This window comes from Gymnodraco acuticeps, unplaced genomic scaffold (genome assembly GCF_902827175.1).
Source record: "Gymnodraco acuticeps unplaced genomic scaffold, fGymAcu1.1, whole genome shotgun sequence".
In the NCBI taxonomy this organism is placed as follows: domain Eukaryota; kingdom Metazoa; phylum Chordata; class Actinopteri; order Perciformes; family Bathydraconidae; genus Gymnodraco; species Gymnodraco acuticeps.
In genome coordinates this window covers 466,151-480,320 of record NW_022990400.1, presented here as the reverse complement: position 1 = coordinate 480,320, position 14,170 = coordinate 466,151, and the positions used below count along the sequence as shown (strand labels likewise).

Sequence of the window (14,170 nt, the reverse complement as noted above, 5' to 3'; positions counted from 1 at the left end):
GCAATTTAGGCCTATAAATTGTTTATGTAACTTATGTGCCAGTGTGTCCATGGTTTTGAGTCTGTCTGTGTGTTGAGCGCAGCGCCGTCTGCTTTTTGCAATACAGTAACTAAAGTAAGTTAGGACTAAGCATACCGGTAGTTTCTGTGGACCTGTCTGCCCGTTTGTGAGTGCACTGCGCGCATGCGCACTTGTGTGGCATTGTTTGGGATGACCTAATTAAAATAGCGTCCCCCCAGTAAAAAAATCCCCACTACACCACTGCTGTGTGGGGTTTGTTCAACTTTTAAAAGATGTTTGAATGGTGATATACACAGTGATAGATCATTTGTATTAATGTGGACCGGAGGGAGAGGGGGACGAGCATAAGTTTCACTTTCCTTTTTTATTTCAATTCCAACTTTGGTCATGAAGAATATGTTTCTCTGTTGTCCACGTTCATAAAGCATAAAGCAACAGCATCAGAGCACGGTGCAGAGTCTCTAGATGAGTTTACAGTAGTCCCTCGTTCTTATTAAACATCCATGTTGTAGTCCGCTGTATAGAAAACTGTAGTTTCCATAGTTTCCCCACAGCAGCAGACGCACATTCAGGACGTCCGCTGGAGCATCATAAACACGTCAGATAGTGAAAGTGCAGTCTCTTCTCCTAAGTCCTTTTGAATTCTCCTATCCACTATCCCTTAACCCCGTGACCTTTCACTCAGAGGTCAAGGAATAGGAGATAGGGTTAGAATTTAGGAGCTGATTTTTGGATTATCGGAACGCAACCACTGTGTGAGATGTCTTTTTTAGCTGTTCTGTCGTCATTTCCTGCGATCTTCTTCATAAAGTCAGTCAGAATGATTGAATGGGCGTTTCTTTGACTATTTATAGGCAAATATGGGCGTTACGTGAAGCCCGCAAAAGCTGCACCGCATTTCGAGTCGGTTGTGATTTATAAAGGGAAACCGGCGTAGGAAGTGCCGTACGCACTTTCCTCGCCGGTGCGCAATGTTTGGTGAATCGGGAAGTGGCGGGAAATTTCTGTACCTATTTTTTGGATTTCTACTACGTAAGCAACCTTCCCACGTGAATCCTACGCACGGCGTTATACATGAGGCCCCAGGTCAGCACCCAACTGCAGACACACACGCTAATAACACACAACACACATATCATTTGCACGAGACCCAACCAAGAGCTAGAAGAGAATACATATTTGACAAACTCAAGACCCACCTTTTTAATTTAGCTTAACTGAATTGCATTTTATTCTTTTTATTATTCTTTGTTTGTTCTATTCCTATGTTATTCAGTCCTGTGTTGGTATTCAGTGTTCTTTTTCATCACAAAGCTATACTCTGGTTATAACCTGGGAAGGGGGAGATAGTATGGTTTGTAAATTGTCTATGAGTTTGGTTTGTGAAGCACTTTGAGTTACCTTTGTGTATGAAAAGTGCTGTATAAATAAAGTTTGATTTGACTTGTATGGACACAGAACCCAGTACAAATGAATGACCATGTGCTGTGTGTATGTGTACATGTTTGATAAATCATTCAGCATGTTCACTTTCATGCATATCATGTTATTATATGTTAATGTTTAATTTTCAGTTTGTTTTGTTGTGGCCAAAAACAATACAGTAATGCAGCATCGAGTCATTTCAAAGGCAGAGAACAGCAAAACATGAAACCATTTTGACTTACAAAACAGCTCTTTGTCACAGGCTGGGGTTGGGGGAGGGGGGGGGTGTCCAGCTGTGGAGGTCAGGTGGTCTCAGGGCTCTTTCTGTGTGACAGCAGGCGGGCTCATCAGCTCCAGAGGGGTGGAGGAGACGGTGCAGATGGACTGGGAGTACTGAGCCGCCTCCTCCTCCTCCTCCTCCTCCTCACAGAGCTCCTCGCTCAGGGTCAGCTCACTGAGATGGAGTCCTTCCAGCTCTGCATACTGGGGCCCAGAGAAGAGCCTAATCACCGCACAGACCCGGGGAACCTGCAGGAGCGTGTCCTTCAGAGTAATGATCACCACCAGGCCCCCCAGCAGGTAGCCTGTGGACAGACCAGAACACATGACAACCCATTACTCTGCGTCTCTCAACCAGAAACGCATGTGCATACGTATCAAATGTGTGACAAAGACAACAGAGTGGGGGGAAAAAATATATATATAATATCATTTCCTTCAAGAGGGGATAATAAAATACTTGTTATTAATAGCCTAATTGCCAGATTGTGAACCCGTAAATGTTGAGTACTGTTGGAGCACCACACAATGGCGGTGGTGGGAAGGTTCACCTCTGCTCCGCGCGTCCCTTGATGAGCTGATCATATTATAAAAGAAGGAATTTGAAACACCAGAATAAAGGTTAAACAATAATCTGTTTTTTTTTGTTTTTTTACATTTAAAAAAAATAAATTTGGATCACATTTCAACTTCAGTATACATAAACATATGTAGTTAAATAGTTGTACAGAGTGGTCCGTAGGGATGGGGTATCGTTTGACATTTATCGATTCCGATTTCGATTCCGGTTCTGCTTATGGATTCCGGTTCTTATCGATTCCCCGTTTCGATTCCAAAATTGTAAAATAAAGAGGTCAAACGTTTAGATAACAACAATATATTTATTCTTAAAAGCTTTAACTGAAATTGTTACTAAAAAATATACATGCAATACAAATGTATTGCACAATAGCTGTGCTTTATTTTAACTGAGCTATGCCTGTGGCAAGCTATTAACAGGCATTACACTGTGCTTTTTCTTTTTTAGTGTAGTGGAGCCTCACTTCAGAGTGTTTACCGCGACCTATCTTTGGTGTTATGAAGTGACTGAGCTCGTGAAATGTCTACGGGTGGGCGGGGGAGCATCGCTGCGGGGCAACTGTGGACCTCTGTCGCCTGTCAGCGCAATTTATATGATGCCGTTTAAAAAAATGAAGGGCGGTGCCGGCCGTCAGCGTACCGAGCCGGCCGTCAACGGCCCGCTGACGACCTGCCGTTCTGTGATTCTCCAGGTCCGCCCTGTATTCCACCGGGTCACCGCAGCACCGCGGTGCAGACGGACCCGCTGGAATACAGGGTCTACCGCGTTTAGGAACCGTTAAGCAGAACCGAAATTGTGTATTTTGTATGGGTACCCGGTACCCGGCATTTTCTTATCGGTTCTCATCTGGAACCGAGTTTCGGTTCCCAACCCTAGTGGTCCGTCTTTCTTTCTTTTTCTTGACAAGACAACAACAATAAGCACACAATAAGGTGTTTTCTTTACAATATAAAACATTGACAGTATAGATCCTTAAATAAATAACACTGACCTCTGACCCCCTGTGGCCCCCCTAACAATGAAAGTTTTTTTTAGTTTTTTTTTTAAATGTATATTTTCTGGTACCTCGGTTGCCAAAAACCGCAGGATTTTGTTGCTGGTAATGTGAGATTGTGCAGACACCCTTATGTAAAGTAGAGATGTAACTGTTCATTGCCTTTATTTTTATATAAATATGGTGTTAGTGCAAACATTGCACTGTCTATAACTTAAGCTGAAGCTAACAGTAATAACTATAAGATCTATCCTGAAATAATAAGTGTACTGAAACAAATACCAATAACTGTATTGCATTGTTTTCTTATGCGCATTATTACTTCATACTGTCTAGTTCTCTTTTTCGTCCTGCATTTATTGTGCCACCACTCAGAAAATAACTGGCCCCCCCCCAATCAAATTGGTCTAAAAACCGCCACTGCATATCGGGGTAATATACACTTTTCCATTTCTCTCCCAAATGTCCTCCAATCTATGTTCCTGGAGCCTCAAAGAGAAGGTTATTCTTTCCATTACAAAGATTTCGTAAATGCTATCGTACCAATCATCTATAGATGGGCTGTTTGGTTTGAGCCAATTCTTTGTGATTGCTTTCCTGGCGGCTACACTCAACATCCCAAACAAGTATTTTGTTTTAATATTTGTGGATGTTGAGTGCAGGAAACCAAAGAGGAGTTCATCCCAATTAAAATAAATGTTTTTTCCAAATATGATGACAATTTCTTTATAAACCTTATGCCAAAAGGTATTTACTACTGGGCAATCCCAGAGCACGTGGTAATGGTTTGCTTCCTGGGAGCCACAATTTCTCCAGCAGCTGGAAGAACCAGCAAGGTGAGACTGCTGAGCGGGCGTGATAAAGAATCTAGTGAGACTCTTCCAGGCGAACGCTCTCCATGAGGAGGAGCTTGTTATTCTCCATTGGAATTCACAATAGTTGGTCCAGATTTCCTCTGGAATACAACTGTTAGTTTCCCTTTCCCATTTTAGTTTTATGTATATGGTACTTGTTTTTTTAATCTCCTGGAGTCCCTTATATATTCTTGATATCACTTTGAGCCCTGAATCTGTACCATATGCACCAATAAATACTTTCAGTAAGTTGTTTTCGAACGCCCTCTGGTTCTCTAGCATAGAACTGTTTATGTGGTGGCGTACCTGAAGGAATCTGAAAAAGTCACTGTTATTTCGCTCATGTTGTATTTTCAACGTTTGAAAAAAACTAAAGAGGGGCTTCCAAATCCGGCAGCACCAACACCTGATCTGCCGGATTTTGAAGCCCCTCTTTAGTTTTTCACCTGCAGGGCCCAGAGTGAAATGCTTTGGTGAGCACAAACTAGAGGGGGACAGCAAGCACTAGTGTGATTTTGGTGAAGTTGTGACTATCCTGGAGAAAGATATAGGGGGGGTTCCAAATCCGGCAGGAGAAATACCTGCTGAACATGTTATGTAGAGAACAGTGCAGATCTTCCCTATTGACACCAGGATGAACCTAGTCTAAAATAAGGAACATTAATAGTGTGATAGAAATGAAATGTAACGTAATAGAGGCACAGATATAAGATCAATAATACACTTTATTTTAGGGCACCTTTCAAAGCATTCAATGCATTCTTCCTGTTCATTACTCTCTCTGTCCTCTACTCTTTCTCTTTGTTCAATCTCTCCCTCGTTGTTCACTTTTTGCTCCTCCTCACTTGTCGCTCCTGCCAGTGAATTAAAAAGCAATTCAGCAATTTAGTTCATTTCACTTGTTTGTTTGCATTCTTTTTTTATTTAAATCTGTTTTGTTTGATTCTCAAAAGAGAACAAAGATGTAAGAAAAATGTGTTTTATACAATTGTATGTTATGACATCATAACTGCAATAGATGTATGTTTTAAAATGATGCCTATTGTAAATGAACACTATTGTTATAGAAAACCATTACAAACGTTTGTTAAAAGGTAATCCTTTTGACATTGGATGAATGTAATTAACTTTAGCTCTCTATGCTAGTTTATTCACGCAATTTAAACCAAAGTATAGCCTATAGCAGCAATATAAGTAGTGTGCCATGTTGTCGGACCGTCCACTGGACTAACGTACAGCGGGGCACAGGATCTGCTGCCTCATATGATGTTCCGGAGGAACAGAAACCCAAGCAGCCCTCTGGACTCAGATCTCTAGATACCTCATCACTCCTCCTCTGGACTCAGATCTCTAGGATACCTCATCACTCCTCCTCCTCTGGGACTTCAGATCTCTAGATACCTCATCCACTCCTCCTCTGGACTCAGATCCTCCTTAGATACCATCATTCACCGTACCTGCCTCTGGACTCAGATCTCTAGATACCTCATCACTCCCTCCTCTGGACTCAGATCTCTAGATACCTCATCATCCCTCTCCTGGACTCAGATCTCCTAGCCTCCACTCCCTCCTCTGGACTCAGATCTCTAGATACCTCATCACTCCTCCTCTGGACTCAGATCTCTAGATACCTCATCACTCCTCCTCTGGACTCAGATCTCTAGATACCTCATCACTCCTCCTCTGGACTCAGATCTCTAGATACCTCATCTCTCCTCCTCTGGACTCAGATCTCTAGATACCTCATCACTCCTCCTCTGCACTCAGATCTCTAGATACCTCATCTCCTCTCTGGACTCAGATCTCTAGATACCTCATCACTCCTCCTCTGGACTCAGATCTCTAGATACCTCATATCCTCCTCTGGACTCAGATCTCTAGATACCTCATCACTCCTCCTCTGGACTCAGATCTCTAGATACCTTCCTCTCTCCTCCTCTGGACTCAGATCTCTAGATACCTCATCACTCCTCCTCTGGACTCAGATCTCTAGATACCTCATCACTCCTCCTCTGGACTCAGATCTCTAGATACCTCATCTCTCCTCCTCTGGACTCAGATCTCTAGATACCTCATCACTCTCCTCCTCTGGACTCAGATCTCTAGATACCTCATCACTCCTCTCTGGACTCAGATCTCTAGATACCTCATCACTCCTCCTCTGGACTCAGATCTCTAGATACCTCATCACTCCTCCTCTGGACTCAGATCTCTAGATACCTCATCACTCCTCCTCTGGACTCAGATCTCTAGATACCTCATCACTCCTCCTCTGGACTCAGATCTCTAGATAATCCCTCTCATCTCCTCCTCTGGACTCAGATCTCTAGATACCTCATCACTCCTCCTCGGACTCGATCGCTCTAGATACCTCATCACTCCTCCTCTGGACTCAGATCTCTAGATACCTCATCACTCCTCCTCTGGACTCAGATCTCTAGATACCTCATCTCTCCTCCTCTGGACTCAGATCTCTAGATACCTCATCACTCCTCCTCTGGACTCAGATCTCTAGATACCTCATCACTCCTCCTCTGGACTCAGATCTCTAGATACCTCATCTCTCCTCCTCTGGACTCAGATCTCTAGATACCTCATCACTCCTCCTCTGGACTCAGATCTCTAGATACCTCATCACTCCTCCTCTGGACTCAGATCTCTAGATACCTCATCACTCCTCCGCTGCTCCGATACAGGGCTGCGGAGGTTTGTTGATACATGTCTTCTTCTTCTGTTTGTTTTAATCGAGGCTACGTAGTTATGCAGCGCCCCCATGGTCAGTAAATGGAAGTACTACAAAGAACCCCGTTTAGTGCAATTATTTCACAAGTTTTGTTAAATACACAGCTCGGAAAATATTACCGAGGTCCGGACCTCGGTGACCTCAATGGTAGATACGGCCATGATGTCTAATATTATAGTTGACTTTTCATTCAGGAAGTATGACGCTGCGCTGTCAGTATGCTTCTCCATGTTTGTGATTGGTCGAATGCTCCAGATACCACCCCTTTCATGTGAACGCGCACCTAACTAGATAGGAAACGGCTGGCTTGAGCAATCCACTTGATAACCCGCGTCGTAGTACAGTTTAGCGAGAGCGCGTATGTTTTGGAATAGGCCAACCGGCTAACTCAAACATATCCAGGTTAGGTTGAACCAGCTTCATAGTATAGGCCCCAGGACTCTTTGACAGAACGCACACACATCCCCTTAAACATCTTTAACGCACACACATCTTAGACATGTAGCCTTCCAGATGCTTGACGCGGTGTCTAAATAAGGATGTCTCCTGCCATGCAAACTGCTCCTACTCATACAGAGTAATTAAGCCACACCATATGTTTAAGCCAACCACTCCAAAATGTTGTGGCAATTTAGCACTCACAAAATGAAAGAATAAAACAGAGAGGAATCAAAATAAAACACAAACACAGGTACAGTTGATCAGTAATCACACAGCATGTATCGGCCACTGCAACATGAACACCACATATGTTATCCTGCAGCCTACCACACAAATGTGACATGTTTCTCTCTCTGCGTCTCATGACATCCTTAGGATTAGTTAACTAACAAAGGTTAAATGTTCTTATATCCTAAGCAAGGCCTTCTCCGAACTTCCTCTAACCTCGAAGGTCGAGCTCTACTAACAGGAATACATCTATTGATAATTCAGAACTCTAACTGTGTGACTCAATCGTCTCATGGCCTCTCTAGGAGTCTTGCAGGATATGAATTATCCAATTAACTAACGTCTGCAAATGCTAATACATGCTGGATATGAACCACTAATCAACAAGACTTTAACTGTATTATATCTGAGAAGCCCCTCTCTTGGAGTTCCTCTGACCTCTACCAATTCACTTAACATGGGTACATCTGCTGTTAATTGCAAAGACCATTGATAATTAGCAAAGAGACTCATGGGCCTCTTCTACTGACTTTCTGAAAAATACTTAACGGGTAATCATTTTACTCAAGGCAGAAATCACAGGTTGTACCTACTCACAAATAGCTAAAAAACCACCTTTTGATTATAACTAGGGCCGGGACTTTAACGCGTTAATTAAGATGAATTAATTACACAAAAATTAACGCGTTAAAAAAATTAACGCATTTTAATCGCACTTATTTTTGCACCGCGGAACGTTTCTCACTGGATGAGTTTCAGGCGTACCGATTATACTGGAGCACCAACTAAGTTCATGACTTCAGACAACAACAAACCACAGTGAAGAACAACAGTGGGAAATGTTGTTTTAAAAAACGGACGGTACGGATGGAAGCGTCGATAAGAGCACGGTTGTGTGCAAATTATGCAAAAAGGAATTCGCATATCATCACGCAGCACATCAGCCTCAAGTATCACCTCAATGCAAAAACATATAGCAGCTAGCGTGGACGTTAGCCTCTTTTATCGCGTTCACACCAAAAAGAACCGGGTACTAAAATTGTATCATGAGAACCTTTTTACCCCCCACGAAAGTCCCTGCTAGAGAGCAGAGAGCTGCTAGAGAGCAGTGGACTTTCGTACGGCTCTCTTGTGAGAAAAGAGCTATATTTCTGATTGGCTGGGCGGATTGCAATACCAAGCCCCGTAAAACTCCCAAAAAGTTTGTGAAGCCGCCATTTGATTCTCCTCGCATTAGCATTATTAGCATTAGCCCGGCGCAGAAACGCAGAGAGACTAACTTATGGCAACACAAAATAAACATGGGAGCGGTGGAGATGAGGAGGGTGTCTGGCGTTCTGGCGATTTACTCGGAAGCTGCTGGGACTCCCAGCAGCTTCTACTGAAGCCAGTCCCCCAACTCCGGGGACTTTGGGTGGCAGTATACGCCGTGAAATGGTTTGCGGCCTGCCAGTAAACCCAAAGCAGAAGAAGAAGCAGAAGTGACGTCAGCGGCTTCATTTGCCTAATCCACCCCCAGGTTCAAAGAGTTCTCATGAACCTTTGTGGGGAAAAGTACTGCGGTGTGAATGCGCCTATGGTATACTAAAATCCATGCTGAAAGAAAAAAATTGCTTCTCACTGTTCTCAGGTCAAATATTTATATGTGATTAAAAATGCGATTAATTTCGATTAATTAATTACAAAGCCTCTAATTAATTAGATTAATTTTTTTAATCGAGTCCCGGCCCTAATTATAACACAAAAGTGGAAGAAAAGACCATTTGCGCTAATCTACTTCTACTTAAAATGGGACATCATTTTAGGAATATTCAAGTTTAACACACATCCTATATATCAGGTGACATAAAAATGAATATACCAGAAATACGCTGTATTAAACTTTCTGCTATAACACGTTACTTTAGTACCCAGAGCTTTATGTTAGAGATGTATAGCAGGGTCCCCAGCACAGAAACTGCTGGATGCTAACCTGCATATGTTGGGCTGTTTGCACAGTTAGCATCAGTTGTTGAGGATGCTGAGTCCATGTCTGATATTTCAAGGATCAGAAATGACAGTTTTAATCAGAAAATAGCCATATTTATAATGAATTTGTTTTGCAAACTACATGCATTTTTAGGGTTACAATATCAAATCCATTGGTGAAGAGTGGAACAAATAATTTGGGGGAATATGGACTGGAGGTCTCTGCAGGCCTGAAAGAAGGTGTCATGTAATCCATTCCACTTTTTGATTTTCAGTGTTACCTTCCTTCCATATATGCTAACATGACGGCTAACTGTTATTAAAAGTTTTAGCACTGATCTTTTGTTAGCTTCAAAGCTGCATTTCTTTTTTTGTTTTAGTGTTTTTTGGCAAATGATCACTGCTTATTGTTACTGAGCAGCTTTACAAAAGGTTAATCAGTTGGTCAGAGTTCTCTACTGAGAACTGCTTCCTGCTACTGCTGGAAGCAGGCGAATAAGTGCACCACCAGAACAAGGAGCTGAAAGAGGCTCAAACACTCTGTGGAGGGTAATGCTGTGAATTGATACAATATATCACAACTAATCTCTAATATACTGTAAGCACCATTGTGATATTAACATAATAAAAACAAATGAATTGTATAATTGTATTGTGTGACACTAAATTGAGTCAGCAAGAAGCTACGTTTGGTTGTTCCTTGTGACTTGTTCCCGATAAGCACTCCATACTGAAGTTCTTTTTTTTGTGCGATCCAAGAAAACCTAACAAATCTTTACAGCGTGACTTTGTGGACACGGTCAACAAAACACATTGGAACCAAATCCCCCTCTTTGTCCATCACACGAGCCCGGCACGCAGCAGGTGGACTGAACACCTGAAAGCACACCCATGTGACAGTAAGCGACTTCTTCCAACTGTGTGTGGTGTAATCAAGTAATGATAACATTAGATATCATCAATGGCTAGATAAGCATTTATAAAGGACATTTGATCACATGCACTCACATGTGGTGAGGAGTTGGAGGGTCTCCTTGGCCGTCGGGCCCCAGCCCCTCCCCAGAGAGTCCCCCCCCTGGCCCACAGTGCTCAGGATGAGGAAGCAGAAGAAGAGAGCGTCCAGGAAGCTCCAGGCGGGCTCCACCATGCAGACCAGCAGGGCGGGGAGGGGGGAAGAGCAGGCAGAGGACCCCCACAGAGAGCAGCCCGGCGTGGACCCCCGCGGCCCGGCTGGAGGACAGACCCCCAGACCCTCTGAAGGACGTGCACAGGAGCGTGGGTGACCACAGGGAGGAGCAAGTGGGAGAGGAGGGTGAGGATGAGCAGGGTGAGGGGGATCCCCAGGGTGCAGTAGAAGATACAGAAGAGCTTGGCTTCATCAGAGGTGGGGGTGTAGGAGTCCGAACCTGAGAGGAAGAGAGGGAGAGGACGGCAGGGATGAAGGTGAGGAGGTCAGCAAATAGCAGGTATTAGATATTCATGTCCTGGGGAAACATGTATTGGACAGGCTGCGTCCATGTCTAATAAAGGTGTAATAATGGTGTTCCATGGGTGTGATCGGGTGTATTAATGTGTAATAGGCATATGTGCGTAACAGGGGTGCAATAAATAATTGCTGTTACATGGGTGTAATATGGGTCAAATACGGTGTGATAACAGAGTATTATGGTTGTAATACGGGTGTGATAACATTGAAACATGTGTGATATGGGTTTAATGTAGAAAATAGCAATGAATTACATTTCCAAAATATTGAGTGCCCATCTAAGGGTTAGGGTGAAACCTCAAGCTTTGAATGAATACATTATTTGTGTACTAAAAATGTCACAAAAAGGTCAAGAAATGTCCATCAAAATGGGCCCATTACCCAAATTCATAAAAAAACAACAGTCCAAGTTGCAAAGATTACATTTACCATTAAAGAAGACAGTATGCTCAGCGGAGGACAACACGTTCCGCACTAGAAATGATACATTAATATTATTTATCTCATCAAAATAAACTCTCCTTCTTTCACTGAGCCAACTTTTGGTTTTTACGCAACTTCAGTGATAATCACAAGTAGCACATATTCATTAAGGTTCAGAAATGGTGCCCTGTAAATGCCAGTTTCTTAACTGTTAGAGTTTTACATTTTGAATGTTACATTACATTACATTGCATTTAGCTGACGCTTTTATCCAAAGCGACTTACAATAAGTACATTCGACCAGGAAGACACAACCTTGAAGAAAACAGAATCATATAAGTACATCAGGTTTCATAGAGCCAAACATTTCAAGTGCTACTCAACTGGCTTTAGGTAAGCCAGTCCTTTATTAGTATAAAAGTGCTTCGTTAATAGTTCTAACGCTCGAAGTGGAGTCGAAAGAGATGAGTTTTCAGTTTGCGCCGGAAGATGTGCAAGCTATCTGCCGTCCTGATGTCAATGGGGAGCTCATTCCACCATCTTGGAGCCAGGATAGTAAACCCACGTGTTTTCGTCGATGGGAACTTGGGTCCCCCTCGCAGCGAGGGCGCAACGAGTCGTTTGGCTGATGCAGAGCGTAGTGCACGCGCTGGGGTGTACGGTTTAACCATGTCCTGGATGTAGGAAGGGCCAGATCCATTCGCAGCATGGTAAGCAAGTACCAGTGTCTTGAAGTGGATTCTAGCAGTTACCGGAAGCCAGTGAAGGGAGCGGAGGAGCGGAGTGGTGTGGGAGAATTTAGGAAGGTTGAAGACCAGACGAGGCGCTGCATTCTGGATGAGCTGCAGAGGTCGGATGGCACATGCAGGTAGACCAGCCAGGAGGGAGTTGCAGTAGTCTAGGCGTGAGATGACGAGAGCCTGGACCAGAACCTGAGTCGCTTTCTGTGTCAGCTGGGGACGTATCTTCCTGATGTTGTAAAGCGTGTATCTGCAGCAACGGGTTGTAGCAGCGATGTTTGCAGTGAAGGACAGGTTGTTATCTAGGGTCACACCCAGATTCCTTGCAGTCTGAGTCAGGGAAACAACTGAGGTGCCGATGTTGATTGTTAGGTCAAGAGTGGGACAATCTTTTCCCGGAAGGAGAAGCAGTTCAGTCTTGTCAAGGTTGAGCTTGAGGTGGTGAGCAGACATCCACTGAGAGATGTCAGCTAGACGAGCAGAGATGCGTGCGACGACCTGGGTCTCTGAGCGGGGAAAGGACAGAATTAATTGGGTGTCATCAGCGTAGCAGTGGTAAGAAAGACCATGCGGGCTAATGACTGATCCGAGCGAGTTTGTGTACAGGGAGAAGAGGAGGGGACCAAGAACAGAGCCCTGAGGGACCCCCGTAGTTAATTGACAAGGGTCGGACTCAGACCCTCGCCAAGTCACCCTGTAGGTACGGTCTTTCAGGTATGAGGTGATGAGGGAAAGTGCAGAGCCTGAAACTCCAAGTTTTTGGAGAGTGCGAAGGAGGATCTGATGATTCACCGTGTCGAATGCAGCAGACAGGTCCAACAGGATGATGACAGAGGAGAGGGATGCAGTTTTGGCAGTGTGCAGTTCCTCAGTGATAGCAATGAGGGCAGTTTCTGTGGAGTGACCTGCCTTGAAACCAGACTGGTGCGGATCCAGAAGGTTGTTCTGATTGAGATAACAGGAGAGTTGTTTAAAGACAGCGCGTTCAAGTGTTTTAGACAGGAACGGGAGGAGAGAGACAGGCCTGTAGTTTATAACATCAGACGGGTTGAGAGTGGGTTTCTTTAGGAGAGGGTTTACTCTTGCCTCCTTGAGACTGTTTGGAAAGTGACCAGAAGTTAGAGAAGTGTTGATGAAATGGGTGAGAAACGGTAGAATATCAGGAGCGATAGTCTGAAGGAGGTTATGTTAAAGCTAGCTGGTAATACAAAAGTCATGACATGTCTCTGGGGACACATTGACCCCATCAAGTGTAGAACTGCAATTATAGCATGAAAAGCAAAAAGCAACCAGCAAATATTCCAAAAGATCAGCTGGACCCCGGGTGCACTGACTTAAATCTGTGTGAAGGGTTAGACATTTGGAAAGATATGAAAATATGAGCAGGTTCTATTTTCATTTCCTACAGGTTGGATTTACCCATGGTTGTCAGGGTGACGATAACAAAGTAAAGTGAAGAAGTGAAATCATATCCTCTGTCCCCAGCGTCTGCCTTCAGGACGGCTACATCCCTCTGGTGAGCCGAGAGAGCTTTGTCCAGCAGCTCCACCAGACGGCCCCCCCGCACACAGGGGTTCTCCTGCAAGAAGGAGCGCCGCAGCTCGTCCACCTCCACCCTCAGCTGCTGCTCCACCGGCCCCTCCACCGCCCAGAACACCAGACCCCCCAGCAGGATGAAGAGCAGGTAGCAGAGCAGCAGGCAGGGGAAGGCCTGGATCCGGCAGAACAGGGCCAGAGAGGAGAGGAGCCGGGCCATCACGGGCTCTGACTACGACCTGAAACCAGACACTGAGAGCAGGTTTAAATATTTAGAGAGGGAGAGCCTGTAGGAATACTCTGTTACAAATAGAAGTCCTGCAATCAAAATGTCACTCAATGTATCAGCATCGAAAATATCCTTCAAGTACCAGTACTAAAGTAAAAGTAGTCGTTGTGCAGATTGGTCCATTTCAGAATAATATATATGATATGTTTTATAATGATTGATC

General features: G+C 44.0%; 1 protein-coding gene across 1 annotated transcript; it reads right to left on the bottom strand.

Moving 5' to 3' along the window:
- Nucleotides 1-1,075: 1,075 nt before the first annotated feature.
- Nucleotides 1,076-13,940, bottom strand: LOC117551806 (potassium channel subfamily K member 1). Its single transcript, XM_034224860.1, is given in 5 exon segments — nt 1,076-2,030; nt 10,542-10,704; nt 10,706-10,777; nt 10,779-10,939; nt 13,602-13,940. Coding segments are annotated over 5 exon segments (1,005 nt in total). The 5' UTR covers nt 13,939-13,940; the 3' UTR covers nt 1,076-1,758.
- Between the last annotated feature and the right edge of the window lie 230 nt (nt 13,941-14,170).